Source organism: Nomascus leucogenys, chromosome 7b (genome assembly GCF_006542625.1).
Source record: "Nomascus leucogenys isolate Asia chromosome 7b, Asia_NLE_v1, whole genome shotgun sequence".
Taxonomy (NCBI): domain Eukaryota; kingdom Metazoa; phylum Chordata; class Mammalia; order Primates; family Hylobatidae; genus Nomascus; species Nomascus leucogenys.
The window spans coordinates 58,984,564-59,001,436 of record NC_044387.1 but is presented as its reverse complement, the minus strand read 5'-3'; the positions used below and the strand labels follow the sequence as shown (position 1 = coordinate 59,001,436).

General features: G+C 46.5%; 1 protein-coding gene across 3 annotated transcripts in view; it reads left to right on the top strand.

The window, feature by feature from the left end:
• Positions 1 to 3,412: 3,412 nt before the first annotated feature.
• Positions 3,413 to 16,873, top strand: part of PRR14L (proline rich 14 like) — a 70,671-nt gene continuing 57,210 nt past the window's right edge. Inside the window, exons 1-3 of one of the 3 annotated variants that reach the window (XM_030816154.1) lie at positions 3,421 to 3,554; positions 5,294 to 5,417; positions 14,947 to 15,471. In XM_030816154.1, the coding sequence (XP_030672014.1) occupies positions 14,998 to 15,471 (474 nt within the window). In that variant the 5' untranslated portion in view covers positions 3,421 to 3,554; positions 5,294 to 5,417; positions 14,947 to 14,997. Of the gene's footprint in view, positions 3,555 to 5,293; positions 5,418 to 14,946; positions 15,472 to 16,873 lie in introns of all 3 variants that reach the window. The other 2 variants (XM_012508139.2, XM_030816155.1) reach the window with 2 other exon arrangements.

Sequence of the window (16,873 nt, the reverse complement as noted above, 5' to 3'; positions counted from 1 at the left end):
TGTCCGGATATCTTTCTCTCCAAGCAGAAAACCTGAGAGCTGGGTGGGCTAGGTCAGGCTCTGGCCAAGGGCTCCTGACAATTGCCAGCTCCGCCTGCTGCCACTGATACCCCCGCCCCCTAGTCCAGTCCACCGTTTCTGACCTGAGCGGCAGCAACTCGATAGGGCCTCCCTGCTTCCCCTCTTGAAACCAGAGAGATCTTATAACTAGAATCAGTGTCTTGGGTCACGCGTCTCCTCTGCTCCTTCTAATCACACTGCTGCTAAACGACACAGCACTTGTCTTTAATTTCTTTATATCAGCCGGGCGCGGTGGCTCACGCCTGTAATCCCAGCACTTTGGGAGGCCGAGGCGGGCGGATCACGAGGTCAGGAGATCAAGACCATCCTGGCTAACACGGTGAAACCCCGTCTCTACTAAAAATACAAAAAATTAGCCGGGCGTGGTGGCAGGCGCCTGTAGTCCCAGCTACTCGGGAGGCTGAGACACGAGAATGGCGTGAATCCGGGAGGCGGAGCTTGCAGTGAGCCGAGATTGCGCCACTGCACTCCAGCCTGGGCGACAGAGCAAGACTCCGTCTCAAAAAAAAAAAAAAATTCTTTATATCTTTAATACTAACAGTGCCCGTTTCTTACAGATTTGGAAAACTTAAAAATGTTGAAAGAAAAAGCATGGTATAGTGTAGTGAAAGATTCTGCAGTGGACCAAGGGGACCCTGGGACAGGACAAGCAACGTTCTTAAGCATGGATGCCTTTATGTTGGGACTCAGGAGAAGTTAGGTAAATAATGCAAGTATTAAGTAATTGCGATTTTTTTGTTTGTTTTTTTGTTTTTGTTTTGAGATGAGGTCACCTTCACCCAGGCTGGAGTGCAGTGGCACGATCCCAGCTCACTGGCATCTCTGCCTCCCCAGCTCATGCAATCCTCCCACCTCAGCCTCCTAGTAGCTGGGATTACAAGTGTGTGCTCAGCTAATTTTTGTATTTTTTGTAGAGACGGGGTTTTGCCATGTGGCCCAGGCTGGTCTCAAACTCCAGAGCTCAAGTAATCCGCCTGCCTTGGCCTCCCAAAGTTCTGGGATTACAGGCACGAGTCACTGTAGCTGGGCCTTTTTTTTCCCCCCGAGACAGGGTCTAGCTCTGTTGCCCAGGCTGGAGTACAGTGGTGCTATCATAGCTTACTGTAACCTCAATTTCCTGGGCTCAAGTGATTCTTCTGCCTCAGCCTCCCAAGGGACTGGGACTAGGGGCCAAGCCACCACTCGGGGCTGAAATTGTTTATCTTGTAATAAAACATATGTGATACAGTGGATTGCAACAGTTACAAAATTTTTGAAGAATAACAATGTTATGTTAAAAAATGTTTTTATGTTGCCACTTCAGGAGATACACCCAGATCCCCCAAGATAGTTTTTGTCTTTAGCAACAGTGGTTGATGGGACATTCTTCCATCCCAGGGGAAGCTAATAGGATTCTCTCTTCTTAGCCCTCAAGGGAATTTGATTCCTTCTCCTGAGACATGTCCATAATGGGACATCTTAAAAAGGCAAATTTTTTTTTTTTTTTTTGAGATGGAGTCTTGCTCTGTCGCCCAGGCTGGAGTGCAGTGGCCCGATCTCGGCTCACTGCAACCTCCACCTCCCGGGTTCACACCTTCTCCTGTCTCAGCCTCCCCAGTAGCTGGGGTTACAGGAGCCTGCCAGCTCGCCTGGCTAATTTTTTATATTTTTTAGTAGACATGGGGTTTCACCGTGTTAGCCAGGATGGTCTCGATCTCCTGACCTCGTGATCCGCCCGCCTTGGCCTCCCAAAGTGCTGGGATTATAGGCGTGAGCCACTGCGCCCAGCCAAAAGGCAAATATTTTAACTTTTTAATTTGGCAACTCTCATAAACTCTGAAGGCCAGGAGTGGTGGCTCACGCCTGTAATCCCAGCATTTGGGAGGCCAAGGCAGGCGGATCACTTGAGGTCAGGAGTTCAAGACCAGCCTGGCCAACATGGTGAAACCCCATCTCTACTAAAAATACAAAAATTAGCTGGGCATGGTAGCATGTGCCTGTAATCCCAGCTACTCAGGAGGCTGAGGCAGGAGAATCTCTTGAACCCGGGAAGCAGAGGTTGGGAGGCAGAGGTTGCAGTGAGCCAAGATCCCGCCACTGCACTCCAGCCTGGTGTCAGAACGAGGCCCCGTCTCAAAAAACAAAAAAAAAAAAAAAAGAAAAAGTAAAAGAAACGAAACTTTGAAGCGTTCAGATTTTTTTTTTTTTTTTTCAGACAGTGTCTTGTTTTGTTGCCCAGGCTGGAGTGCAGTGGGGGCACCATCATAGCTCAATGCAGCTTCAAACTCCTGGGCTCAAACGATCCTCCTGCTTCAGGCCCCCCAGTAGCTAGGAGCACAGGTGCATCAACACCTGAGCAATTTTTGTTTTGTTTTCAGAAAGAGTCTTCCTGTGTCATCCAGGCTGGAGTGCAGTGGCACAATCACCGCTTACTGCAGCCTCAACCTTCCAGGCTCAAGTGATCCTCCTGCCTCAGCCTCCAGAGCAGCTAGGATTACAGGCACACATCACCAGACCCAGCTGTTTGTTTTTTGACAGAGACGATGTCTCACTATGTTGCCCAGGCTGGTCTCAAACTTCTGGGCTGAAGTGCTTCTCCCGCTTTCGCCTCTCAAAGTGCTGGATTACAGGCGTGAGACACAGCACCTGGTCGATTTCTATTTTTTAACACAAAGCTGTATGATTTGGGGCAAGTCGATTTCATTATCTGGACCTCCATTCTTCCCCTGGATAAACATTTCTTCCTTCCTTCAAATGTCCATTGAGCGTCTAGTTTTGTGCCAGACACTGCTCTTGGTGCTGAGCATTAAGTGATGAACAAAACAGACAAGGTGGAGGAAGATAAATGATAGACGAGTCAATAAAGAGATGAGACATAGAAATTTCAGCTAGTGTTAAAGCTATGAAGAAAATAAAACAAGGTTTTGTAACCAACCGGAGGCAGGGGTGCCATTTATTTAGTGGTCAGTGTGATTAGAAGAAGCAGAGGAGTGTCATGGCCCAAAACACTATTTCCAGTAGAATAAGATCTCTCGGGCTGCCAGAGTGGAAGCAGGCAGGCCCTTAGAATTGTAGCCGTCCAGACTAGAAAAACGGTGGACTGGAACAGGGTGACAGCAGTGGAGGCCGGCACTGGGTCCTGTAGCTCAGCAGGAGCAGAACCAAAAGTTGTGTTTCCCTTTAAGAGTTTGAGCCGCAGGGGCGGGGTTGAGGGAGGCTGGGGCTAGCAGAGGGCGGGAGGTCAGAATCAGGAAGAGCCTCCCCTTGGAGTGCGCGCGCGCGGTGTGGGGGCGGGATTTGGGCGAGTCCGCATGGCTGGCTCGGGCCCCGGATGAGGAAGTGCAGGGGGACCATAGAGACGAAGAGGTTGCGGCGGCCGGAGCGCCCCCGGCCTCTGTCGGCTCTGTAGGCTCAGGTGGACCTGGCGACGACGGGGCTGCAGCTGCAGAGGCTGAGCTGGCTGGGCAAGCGCGGGCTGCGGAGGAGGTCTCAGGGTAAGAGGCCGGGACTGGAAGGCTTCGGGCGTAGCCGCCCCGCCCCACTCCGCCCTAAAGGGACCCTCCGCCGGGTGGTGCTGGCTAAAGGGGAGTCCAGGCCCCCCGCCCTCTCGGGGCGCGGAAAGGAATCAAGGCTGCCCTGTGGGCGGCGGAACGACCCAGGGAGAGGGAGGAGACCAGGCCCCGCGTCGCTAGAGAAAAGCATCTTCTCCAAGTCATGGCTCCGACGCGGGAGAGAGACTCCTCTTCAACCTCGATACAACAGGGATCCCCCAACTTAACTCCTCGGAGAGGACGACGCCCCTTATCGGAGGCGTACGCTCTTTCTTAGCGCTCATCCGTTGGTCAGCAGAGGGAGACCCACTCCCAGGGTTCGAGGGGGATTCTGAACTACCCTGAGGAGGAGAGGAGTAAGAGATAACCCCTAAATGAGACCTTTCCCCCAACTTTGGTCAGCGTCACCCAGGTGAAGAGACCCAACTTGCCTGAAAGTGACAGAGGGGATCTTTCTTCCCAGTAAGAGACTTACCTTCCTCCTTTATTTTTCACCTGTACCCCAAGATACGGAGAGGAAGACCTTGAAAATTTACTTTATGGTATCAGAAATCAGCCTTTCTCCTCTCCCCTCGTGATGTCCACAGAGAGAGCCTCGCTTCTCTTCTTCCCTTTAAGCCTCTTGGTGTGCAGTGAGCTCCTTTCCCTTGCATTATAAAGAGCATGGCTTTTGCAGTGTAATAGTTGCAAACCTGGGTCTCTCACTTAACATCTTTGTGACTTTGACTATTTGTTTAACTTGTCTCAATTTCAGTCCATCTCCAATTTGGGTTCTGTTTTCTTACAATTGTCATGCGGGCTAAGGGAGCATTTGTGTAAATACTAGTTAGATAGTAAGCTTTTGGTAAGCTGTTGCTATTACTATTACTTAATCCATTAAAAAAGAAAACTAATATCTTGCACAGAGAAGCATATTTTTCCATGCATGCCCCTCCCAACCCCCATCACAAGTGTTCAACCATCCTTTCTCACTGAAGTGGAAGACTCCCTCCCACTTAGGGGTTAGAGAAAGAGACACTTCCAGTCCCCTTAGATCCTACTGTACAGTACTCCTCCAAATTAACAAAGAGGGTCTCACTGAAAATAATCAATAAAAAAAAGACTTAGCTTTTGGAAACAGGTCTGTCTTCTTGAGAAAGGGAGACCTGATGCCAGAAGCCAGCCCTTCCTTTGTCCACAGAAGGTATCACTTCTTCCTGACTGGTTAGAGATGCCCTCTCCCACTTCCCTGACTTACTGTAGTGACAAAAAATCTTCCATCTGCACATCCTTCCCACCCCCTAAGTGGGCGATTCCATGTTCTTCCTGTCTTTTGCTCTCCCAAGAAAATGAAGACTCTATACCTTTGAGAAGAGATCTCTTCCCTCTTGTATATCCAGGATGACACAGATTGTTTCTTTTCTCCTTTTCCTTTATAAAACAGATGAAAATCTTTTATACAGGAAGCCTCTGTCAGTAGAAATCAGGAGCATTTTCCAGTTTCACTCCTTACGTGGAGACAGAGGGATCCTTTTTCTGGATGTTATTAAAGGGAGGAAATGGGAAATAGTCCTTGATGCTTTTGAGATTTTTTGCACGCTCCATGTTGAAGCGCTTGCCCTGTTTAGTGTATGAACTTCCCTGCCTCACTTATGTTTGTCTTGGGATTTTATTAAAAGACTCTTCTTTCTCTGTTTCTCAAGAAGAGGCCCATTCTCCAAATTCCCTCATGGAGGGAATGGCTACAAGGTCTGAATCTTTGGAAAAGAAAGCCCCTTTCTCAAGGTGAAAAGAGTGTTGTGAGCTTCTGAGGGCCTGGTCATTATTGTGAGTATTGTTCCCTGAAGCAAGCATGGCAGCGCCTAGTGTTATTAACAGCCCCTTTGCATTGGAATTAAAGGGAGGGGAGACTTTCAGATTCGGGATTATTGGGGCACACGGTTTTATGTTCTGTTTTCTTTGTGTTTTTTTTTTTTTCTTATTTTTTGCTTGTTGCTGTAAATTTTGTACCTCCAGAACTTTCGTTTTGGGGAGTGTTTGAATGACTAAAAGTTGCCACTTTGTCAGGTTTTTAGTGTTATAAAATGTTTTCTGATGAGATTGAGAGCAGAAATGTTAATCTTTCACTAGTAGGTTTTCCTGTTTTTGTTTTTTTTGGTGGGATAGGAAGTAACACTGCCAAATTAGCTGAAAGCACACTGAAGAAAAGCTTACCATCTTTTTTTGTATGTAAAGTGTTCTTAAATTACCTCAAATGCCGTTGAGTAATTGCAGAGGGGATTAGTGGGAGCTCTGTACCATTGTTGGTGTCTGTAGGTGTGCTTTTCTGAAACAAACGGAAATAGAAAAGTTTTTCTTTGGAGTCTTGGGATTTTTATGGGTGACAAGACCCTTTGAGCTTATTTTGATGAACATGTGAAAAACAAGCCCGGGAAAGTTCACTTAACTTTCACTTAACACACTCAAGACTCAGCAGCTAGTATGTGGGAGCAGGATAAGGGACCCTGGCTTCCTGATGAAGAGACCAGCAGTTAAGACTGCTGGGAGAGGCCAGGCGTGGTGGCTCATGCCTCTAATCCCAGCACTTTGGGAGGCCGAGGCGGGTGGATCACCTGAGGTCAGAAGTTCGAGACCAGCCTGACCAACATGGAGAAACTCCGTCTCTACTAAAAGTACAAAACAAATTAGCGGCCGGGCGCGGTGGCTCAAGCCTGTAATCCCAGCACTTTGGGAGGCCGAGGTGGGCGGATCACAAGGTCAGGAGATCGAGACCATCCTGGCTAACACGGTGAAACCCCGTTTCTACTAAAAATACAAAAAAAAAATTAGCCGGGCGTGTTGGCGGGCGCCTGTAGTCCCAGCTACTCGGAGAGGCTGAGGCAGGAAAATGGTGTGAACCCGGGAGGCAGAGCTTTCAATGAGCCGAGATCGCATCACTGCACTCCAGCCTGAGCGACAGAACGAGACTCTGTCTCAAAAAAAAAAAGACTGCTGGTAGAAGTATTTGTGCATTTGCAAAGAAAGAGCATGAAATAATTGTCCTCAACATAAAAGAATTTCTACTTTTACTGGAATAATAATTTTCATACTTCCTGTATTAGTCACTTTTTGGGAATAAATCCATTCCCTACACATTCTAATATAGTACTTATTTGTGTTGTGATAAAGACGACAAGCCAGTAGCAGCTGTCAAAAGTCATTCATAAATCTATGGTTTATTTTTTGCTTATACCTCAAATTAGGTAATTATCTGGTATCATCACCCAATAGGTTGATCATAAGTCATTAGCAAAGATTAAGCTTTAATCCCTGTCCACGTTTTATAAGCATGTGTTACTCACTCTTCCCTTTCACTTCACATTTAACACTTTAATGTAAAAGCATTGATGGTTAAGGCAGAGAGCTGACAGCTGGAAAAATACTGATAAAATATACTGATAAAAAACATACTGATAAAAAATACTGATAATACACTTACCAGCTGTTTTTATTGCTGTGTGTTTAGATCTTAAGAAATAATGGTTAGACAACATTTTAACATCAGTAATATATACTCACTGTTTTGAAAAATAAGTACAAGGCTGGGTGCAGCAGCTCACACTGAGAGGCCGAGGTGGGAGAATCACTTGAGGCCAGGAGCTCAAGACCAGCCTGTGCAATGTAGTGAGACCTTGTCTCTACAAAAAATAAAAATATTTGCTGGGGTCACTGCCTCGCGCCTGTAGTCCTGGCTGCTTAGGAGGCTGAGGCAGGAGGATTGCTTGAGTCCAGAGTTCGAAGTTATAGAGAGCTGTGATCAAGCCACTGCATTCCAGCCTGGGCCACAGAGACCATATCTCCAAAAAAAAAAGTTCAGCATACAGATAAGTCATTGGCGATCCTGTTGTCCAAGGTAACACTGTGATACTTGGCTTATATTCTTTATTTTTTTTAAACTGAGTCTCCCTCTCACCCACGCTGAAGTGCAGTGGCACCGTCTCTGCTCACTGCAACCTCTGCCTCCCAAGTTCAAGTGATTCTTGTGCCTTAGCCTCCCGAGTAGCTGAGATTACAGGCTCCTGCCACCATGCCCGGCTAATTTTTGCATTTTTTAGTAGAGATAGGGTTTCACCATGTTGGCCAGGCTGGTCTTGAACTCCTCACCTCAAGTGATCTACCCGCCTCAGCCTCCCAAAGTGCTGGTATTACAGGCATGAGCCACCACGCCCGGCTGTAGAGATATATTTCTACATCATCCTTTTAGATTGCTCCATTGCATTTGGAAATTTAAAGAACTTGAATGTCTTCTCAAAATCGGATTCTGTCACTGCAGTCTTGTAGCATTACCAGTATTTTGATAGATGGTATGAGCTACTGAGCTGAAAATAAGTTTTGTTTTGTTTTTTGTTTTTTTTTTGAGACGGAGTCTTGCTCTGTTGCCCAGGCTGGAGTGCAGTGGCACGATCTCCGCTCACTGCAAGCTCTGCCTTCCGGGTTCATGCCATTCTCCTGCCTCAGCCTCCTGAGTAGCTGGGACTACAGGCGCCTGCCACCACACCTGGCTAATTTTTTGTATTTTTAGTAGAGATGGGGTTTCACCGTGTTAGCCAGGATGGTCTCGATCTCCTGACCTCGTGATCCGCCCGCCTCGGCCTCCCAATGTGCTGGGATTACAGGCATGAGCCAAAGCTCCCGGCCATGTTTAACCTGCCAGTCTAGGCTTGCATCTAAATATCGCCTCACCTCTTAGGGTTCCAGCTGTTCTTGGTAACGTATCTGCAATTCTGCTCAGAAATTTGAGGACCCAGAATTAGTCCAGGAGAAAAAGGAGGGGGTGTCTGTTTTGCTTCTCTAGCCAATGTGCCTAGTTGTTTTACAGGTTGAAACTCTTAGAATTTGGTCCAAACAAGAGTATCAAGAGGTGAACCATTTTATGTGATTATCAATATTGACTCTTTATGATAAAGATCTGTTTGGTAAACCTGTATTTGTGTATGACCCTATGTGGAGCAACATTTGGAACAAAATTTTGAGCTAAAACTGGGGGGATGGAAATGAGTAGGATTTACTAGAAACACTGTAGGGAGTTGAGTCCACAGGCTGCAAGTGCTGATTGAATGGTGACGGGAGGTCAGTTATGGTTATGCCTGGGAATTCAAATCTAAGCTCTAGAATAATGATGGTGCCTTTTCTGAGAAGCAACAGGATTAAGAATAAGCATGTGGCTAGTCACTTGCCCACGCTTGTAATTCCAGCACTTTTGGGAGGCTGAGGTAGGAGGATTGCTTGAACTCAGGAGTTTGAGACCAGCCTGGGCAACATAACAAGACCTACAAAATTATCTACAAAAATAAAAAAGTAGGCCGGTGCAGTGGCTCACGCCTGTAATCCCACACTTTGGGAGACCAAGGCGGACTCATCACCTGAGGTTGGGAGTTTGAGATCAGCCTGACCAACATAGAGAAACCCCGTTTCTACTAAAAAATACAAAATTAGCTGGGTGTGGTGGCGAATGCCTGTAATCCCAGCTACTCAGGAGGCTGGGGCGGGAGAATCGCTTGAACCTGGGAGGTGGAGATTGTGGTGAGCTGAGATCGCACTGTTGCACTCCAGCCTGGGCAACAAGAGCGAAACTCTGTCTCAAAAAAAAAAATTAGCCAGGCATGCTGAGGCAGAAGGAGTTCAAGGTTATAGTGAGCTATGATCGCACCACCACACTCCAGCCTGGGCGACACAGCAAAACCCTGTCTCTTTTTTTTTTTTTTTAAAAAAGAAGGAATGAGCTTGTAAGTTTGCTGAGGGCGTCTTATTTATCCTTGTTTCTCAAAGCTGTTTGCATGTAGAAAGACTCAATTATTCAATAGATTGAATGAATTCTGTTTTAAACATGGTAAGTTTTGGGGGTGCCATTCTTGCAAGTGAAATGTAGGTTGGGAATTGAAAGAAAGGTTGGGGTCAAAGTCAGGTTCTTTTTTTTTTTTTTTTTTTTTTTTTTTTTTTCAAGACAGGGTCTCACTGTGTCACCCAGTCTGGAGTGCAGTGGCCCCATCTCAGGTCACTGTAACCTCTGCCTTCCAGGTTCAAGCGATTCTCCTGCCTCAGCCTCCCAAGTAGCTGGGATTACAGGTGTTCGCCAACATGCCCAGCTAATTTTTTGGATTTTTAGTAGAGACGGGCTTTCACCATGTTGGCCGTTCTGGTCTGGAACTCCTGACCTCAAGTGATCCGCCCACCTCGGCCTCCCAAAGTGCTGGGATTACAGGCGTGAGCCACTGCTCCTGGCCAGGTTTCTTTTTTAAAAGAAATCGTTTTTTTAAGATTTAATTCATACGCCATACAATTGACTGATTTAAATTGTACCAGTCAGTGATTTTTGGTATAGTCACAGAGTTCTACAGCCATAACCATAATTGACTTTAGAACATTTTTATTACTCAAGAAAGAAACTCTGTGTCCATCAGCTGTCACTCCCAATTTCTCCAAGAATCCTAGCCTATTTTTTGGGGGGGGGATACAGAGTTTCAGTTTTGTCTCCCAGTCTGGAGTGCAGTGGCGCAGTCTCAGCTCACTGCAACCTCTGCCTCCTGGGTTCAAGTGATTCTCCTGCCTCAGCCTCCAGAGCAGCTGGGACTACAGGCACATGCCACCATGCCCAGCTGATTTTTTGTATTTTTAGTAGAGACGGGGTGTCACCGTGTTACCCAGGATGGTCTCGAACTCCTGACCTCGTGATCTGCCCACCTTGGCCTCCCATGGGTGTGATCCTCCCCTCTTAGTAGCTGGGTTCATAGTAAGATTTGCCTATTCTAGAGATTCCTATACAGGGGATCTTGTAATATGTGAGCTTCTGTGACTGGCTTCTTTCACTTAGCATAATGTCTTCAAGGTTCATTCATGTTGTAACATGTTATTTCTCCATTCCTTTCTATGGCTGAATAATATTCCATTGTATGGCTATACCACATTTTGTTTATCCATTCATCAGTTGATGGATATTTGGATTGTTTATACTTTTTGACTATTACGAGTAGTGCTGCTAAAGAGAGTTTTGTACAAATTTTTTTTTTTTTTTTTTTTTTTTTGAGACGGAGTCTCGCCCTGTCACCCAGGCTGGAGTGCAGTGGTGCAATCTAGGCTCACTGCAAGCTCCGCCTCCCGGGTTCATGCCATTCTCCTGCCTCAGCCTCTCCAAGTAGCTGGGACTACAGGCGCCCGCCACCACGCCTGGCTAATTTTTTTTTTTTTTGAGACGGAGTCTCGCTCTGTCGCCCAGGCTGGAGTGCAATGGCGCAATCTCGGCTCACTGCAAGCTCCGCCTCCCGGGTTCACGCCATTCTCCTGCCTCAGCCTCCCGAGTAGCTGGGACTACAGGCGCCCGCCACCACGCCTGGCTAATTTTTTTGTATTTTTAGTAGAGACGGGGTTTCACAGTGGTCTCGATCTCCTGACCTCGTGATCCACCCGCCTCGGCCTCTCAAAGTGCTGGGATTACAAGCGTCAGCCACCGCGCCCGGCCAGTTTTGTACAAATTTTTATGTGGACATGTGTTTTGTGCATGTATACCTATGAGGGGAATTGCCGAATCCTATGGTAACTCTGTGCTTAAAGGAAGAGTTTTAGGCCAGGTGCAGTGGCTCACACCCTTAATCCCAGCACTTTGGGAGGCCGAGGCAGGTGGATTACTTGAGGTCGGGAGTTCAAGACCAGCCTGGCCAACATGGTGAAACCCCGTCTCTACTAAAAATACAAAAATTAGCCAGGCGTGATGGCACGTGCCTGTCATCCCAGCTACTCAGGAGACTGAGGCAGGATAATCCTTGAACCTGGGAGGCAGAGATTGGAGTGAGCTGAGATGGCACCACTGCACTTCATCCAGCCTAGGCGACAGAGCAAGACTCCATCTCAAAAAAAACAAAAAAAACGGGAAGAGTTTTGAATCATCCTCATCACAGAGGCTGCAGAAAAAGATGACGTTATCAAGAAAGTGAAGCCTAAAAAGGGAGGAGTCAAGGATTAAGTTTTAAGAACACCCATATCTCTGTGGTAGGCAGGGTCAGATGCATAAGGTGGCAGAGACCCAAGGAGCCTATCTCCTTCGAAAAATCTGCTCTTTTACAGTATCCTTTCCTGCATTTACTCTTCAAATATGTATGTGCTGTGACAGCTGAAAACTGGACTGTGTATGTTGTTGGGAAAGGAAAACTGAACCAAATTAAAATTGAGCACTTCCCACTTATTTTTGGCATCAAATAGCAACTCCACATTATCTCTACTAACCTCCCCCATCCCCCACCTTACACACACATAAATGGCCTAAAATCTGAAGTGCCCCTAGAAAGATCTTTCTCTATCTGGAAATAAAGGAGAAAGGGGAAGATTCTATATCTAAAAGGGATACATTTCTCTCAGCACTGTTTTTGAGACGGAGTCTCACTCTGTCACCCAGGCTGGAGTGCAGTAGTGTGATCTTGGCTCACTGCAACCTCCGCCTCCCAGGTTCAAGCAGTTCTTCTGCCTCAGGCTCCTGAGTAGCTGGGACTACAGGTGCCTGCCGTCATGCCCAGCTAATTTTTATGTTTTTAGTAGAGACGGGGTTTCACTATGTTGCCCAGGTTGGTCTCTAACTCCTGACCTCAGGTGATCTGCCTGCCTGGGCCTCCCAAAGTGCTGGGATTATAGGCATGAGCCACCGCACCCAGCCTTACAGCATTGTTTATGAAAGCTTTTCACATCCAGAATCTCATTTGATTCTCGCTCTTCCCGTGTACACACAGTTTATCTCTTGGTAATGTTTTGTTTTGTTTTATTGCTTGTTCTTTTTTTTGTTTGAGATGGGAGTCTTGCTTTGTTGCCCAGGCTGGAGTTCAGTAGCGAGATCTCGGCTCACTGCAACCTCTGCCTCCCATGTTCAAACAATTCTTGTGCCTCAGCCTCCTGAGTAGCTGGGATTACAGGAGCCTGCCACCATGCCTAGCTAATTTTGCTATTTTTAGTAGAGACTGGATTTCATGATTTTTTTTTTTTTTTTTTTTTTTTTTGAGACAGAGTCTCGCTCTCACCCAGGCTGGAGTGCAGTGGCACGATCTCGGCTCACTGCAAGCTCCGCCTCCTGGGTTGACGCCATTCTCCTGCCTCAGCCTCCCCAGTAGCTGGGACCACAGGCGCCCGCCATCACGTCCGGCTAATTTTTTGTATTTTTAGTAGAGACGGGGTTTCACCGTGTTAGCCAGGATGGTCTTGATCTCCTGACCTCGTGATCCGCCCGTCTCAGCCTCCCAAAGTGCTGGGATTACAGGCGTGAGCCACTGCGCCCGGCCTTGGATTTCACCATATTGACCAGGCTGTTCTCGAACTCGTGACCTCAAGTGATCCGCCTGCCTCAGCCTCCCAAAGTGCTGGGATTACAGGTGTGAGCCACTGCACCCAGCCTAATGTTTTGGATTTAATTTTTTAAATTTGCCTTTTTGTGTTACCTAAACATCATGGAACAGCAATCTAATTTCTTATCACTTCTGGTATTTAAGTTAGTATTAAAACGTTACTCTCTTTTACCTTTGGGAAGGTTCATTAAAATTCATCTTTTCTCTCCTTGTTTAGGGTTAGGGAAAGCATCAAGAATGAAAGTGTGGGTCAGGCATGGTGACTCGTGCCTGTAACCACAGCACTTTGCGAGGCCAAGGCAGGAGGATTGCTTGAGCTCAGGAGTTGGAGACCAGCCTGGACAACGTATCAAAACTTTGTCTCCACCAAAAAAAAAATTAGCCAGGTGTGGCCTGGCACAGTGGCTCATGCCTGTAATCCCAGCACTTTGGAAGGCTGAGGTGGGCAGATCACGAGGTCAGGAGTTCAAGACCAGCCTGGCCAACGTGGTGAAACTTTGTCTCTACTAAAAATACAAAAATTAGCTGGGCGTGGTGGCACACGCCTGTAGTCCCAGCTACTCGGGAGGCAGAGGCAGAAGAATCACTTGAACCCGGGAGGCAGAGGTTGCAGTGAGCCAAGATTACGCCACTGCACTCCAGCCTGGATGACAGAGCGAGACTCCGTCTCAAAAAAATTAAAAAATTAGCCAGGTGTGGTGATGTGCACCTGTCCCAGCTACAGGAAGCTGAGGCAGGAGGATCACTTGAGTCTGGGAGAGGGAGGCAGCGGTGAGGAACGATTGCACCATGGTACTCTAGCCTGGGTGACAGAGCAAGATCCTGTCTAAAAAAAAAATGAAAGCATGAAGTATCTTATCTGGCTGACCAATTTCTGCTTTGGTCGGGTCAAAGCAGATTTTTTTTTTTACCCTACTTAGGCAAGATTTATTTCAAGGCCTGTAAACATTCAGACTAATCAGAATGGTCAAAGTGGATTTTGTTGTTGTGGAAACTCATGTTTGGTACACTAAACTGGAAAAGTTAGGAGCCAAGAAACCCTGGCCCTGAGTATGTGTGTGTTTTGGCTACTTATATAGTGTAGTATTACAAAGTGCTTAGATATAAGTATTCCAGCAAATAAGCTGTTGCTACCATTCAATGCAAGAAATGAAACATTACGAACACAGTGGAAGCTCTTTCTCTCTTGATATACCTCCACCTCCATCCTCTCAGACAACCATGTAATATTTTAGGCAGGTCATATTTAACCTCCTCAGGTGTGGTGTTATGATCTAAAACAAGATGCTGATAGCTGCCCTGCTTAGCTCGAAGGGTTGTTTTGAGAATCAAATGAGTGATGACTGTGGAAAACACTTGGAAAATCCGAAGATGCAGGATAAAAATCAGGAAGGATTCTGCTAACGAGCTGGTTTAGTAGTGTCTTGTGCTAGCCTGGGTAGAGAGAGCTCAAGTATTTAGTAAGCAGTAAAGGAATGGAATCCCACTTTATCCCTATCCTCCCTCAAAGAGGAAAAGTCAGTGTATGAAATTTGCCAGAGTTCCTCAGTATATATTCATTCAACAAATATTTGCTGAGTACATACTATGGGATAGCATGGGGATATAGCAGTGAACAAAAGAGGTAAGGTTCATGCCCATGAAAGCAAACAGAAAACCATCTTTATTTTCTCATTTACATCAGGTCTATCCTTGGATGCTTTAGGCATGTCTTATTCTCTTCTGCATTGGCAGGCCCTTCACGTTTAAATTGAGAATTGTTCATAGGGCAGTATTTGAATTGAGATTTGATTGAGAGCTGTCTAATCTCAATTAAACGTTATTAAAGGTTAAAGTATTTATTTTTCTACAAACTCATAAAGGAGAAATTTTTGGTGCCACATAATGCTGGCATTTAAAGTAGAACTTATTTTCTTCGTTGTAGCCGGTTTGAACTGAGGCAGCCTTCTAACCTATCAAGGTTTTAAAGTTTTATCCCTTCCTGTGATTTGTGTCAGGGTGAATCGTTTGATGTAAAAGACTTGACTCCATAATCTGCATCTGCCCTAATGCTGTCATCTGGAGTAGAGACTCAGCCAGTTCCACTTGATTCCTCCATGTCTGCCGTGGTACAGGAATTATACTCTGAACTCCCAGTAAGTGTCTCCAGAGAGCTTCATGCTGACCCTGAGCCAAGTGTGATTCCAGATGTAAAACCTGGAGCCTCAAGCTCTCTTTTAAGTCAGAATAGGGCATTGCCCTTGGAGCTGCAGAGGACTCATGTGGAGAGTTGTTGTGAAGAAACCTATGAGACCTTGGATCATGGGAGTGAGCCTGGGCGATGTGGGCTAGTGGACTCCACAGCAGGAGGTTCTGTGGCATCTCGGATCTTGGATAGGGCAAAGAGAAGCAAGAGCATGGAGCCAAAGGTCATCAGAGATCCAGGGGGCCAGGCAGAAATTATAAGAGAACCCTCTGAGGGAGCAAAGGAAGATCCACGTCAACATTCCACAGCTGCTGAAGAAAAGACTAGCCCAAGTCAGGTAAGAAATTAAATATTCTGCCGGGCGTGGTGGCTCACACTTGTAATCCCAGCACTTTGGGAGGCCGAGGCAGGCGGATCACGAGGTCAGGAGATGGAGACCACGGTGAAACCCCGTCTCTACTAAAAATACAAAAAATTAGCCGGGCGTGCTGGCGGGCGCCTGTAGTCCCAGCTACTCGGAGAGGCTGAGGCAGGAGAATGGCATGAACCCGGGAGGCGGAGCTTGCAGTGAGCCGAGATTGCGCCACTGCACTCCAGCCTGGGTGCCTGGGTGACAGAGCGAGACTCCGTCTCAAAAAAAAAAAAATGAAATCTCCATTCAAAAGAGTTGAGTGTGAATGACACTTTTCTCTGGATAAAATACAGATGCCGACGGTTGGCTCATGATTTATTCTTGAAACATTTCCGAAATGTTGATTTTGAAGTTAACTTTGTTTTGATGATCTTTTAAAACATTTGTGTCACATCAGACACTTGAAGAGAGGAAGCGCTTAGTAAAAAAGTATCAGTTCTCTGAAGCAGCGACTGTATATGAAATATTGAGTCTGTGAAAATCATGGTATTTCAGCATTTGATGTTAAGAAATGATATAAATATACTCAGTCCTTATGTTTTGGTAGGTTGGAGTGAGGTATCACAGAAACCTTTAAAGGGAGGGTTTTTTTTTTTTTAAAGAAGGTCTCATTCTGTCACCCAGGCTGGAGTGCAGTGGCACGATCTTGGCTCACTGCAACCTCTGCCTCCTGGGTTCAAGCGATTCTCTTTCCTCAGCCTCCCAAATAGCTGTGATTATGGTATGAGCCACCATACCCAGCTAATTTTTTTGCATTTTTAGTAGAGACCGGGTTTCGTCATGTTGGCCAGGCTGGTCTCGAACTCCTGACTTCAAGTTATCCACCCACCTCAGCCTCCTAAAGTGGTGGGATTACAGGTATGAGCCACCATGACCAGCCGATGTGTGCTTGAAATTATACCCTGAGAGGTTGGTTAGTTGAGACTAATAGTGAGCTATGATAGTGTGATGGTCTCAAATTCTTTTTTCTTCTTTTTTTTTTTTTTTTTTTAATAGAGACAGGGTCTTAGTATGTTACCTAGGCTGCTCTCAAATTCCTGGGCTCAAGCAATCCTCCCACCTCGGCTTCTCAAAGTGTTGGGATTACAGGTGTGAGCCACTGAGCTGGGCCCTCCAAATTCTTTTTTCTTTTTTTTGAGACAGAGTATTGCTCTGTCGCCCAGGCTGGAGTGCAGTGGTTTGATCTCGGCTCACTGCAACCTCTGCCTGCCAGGTTCAAGCGATTCTCCTGCCTCAGCTTCCCGAGTAGCTAGGATTATAGGCACCTACCACCACGCCCGGCTAATTTTTGTAGTTTTAGTAGACATAGGGCTTCACCATGTTGACC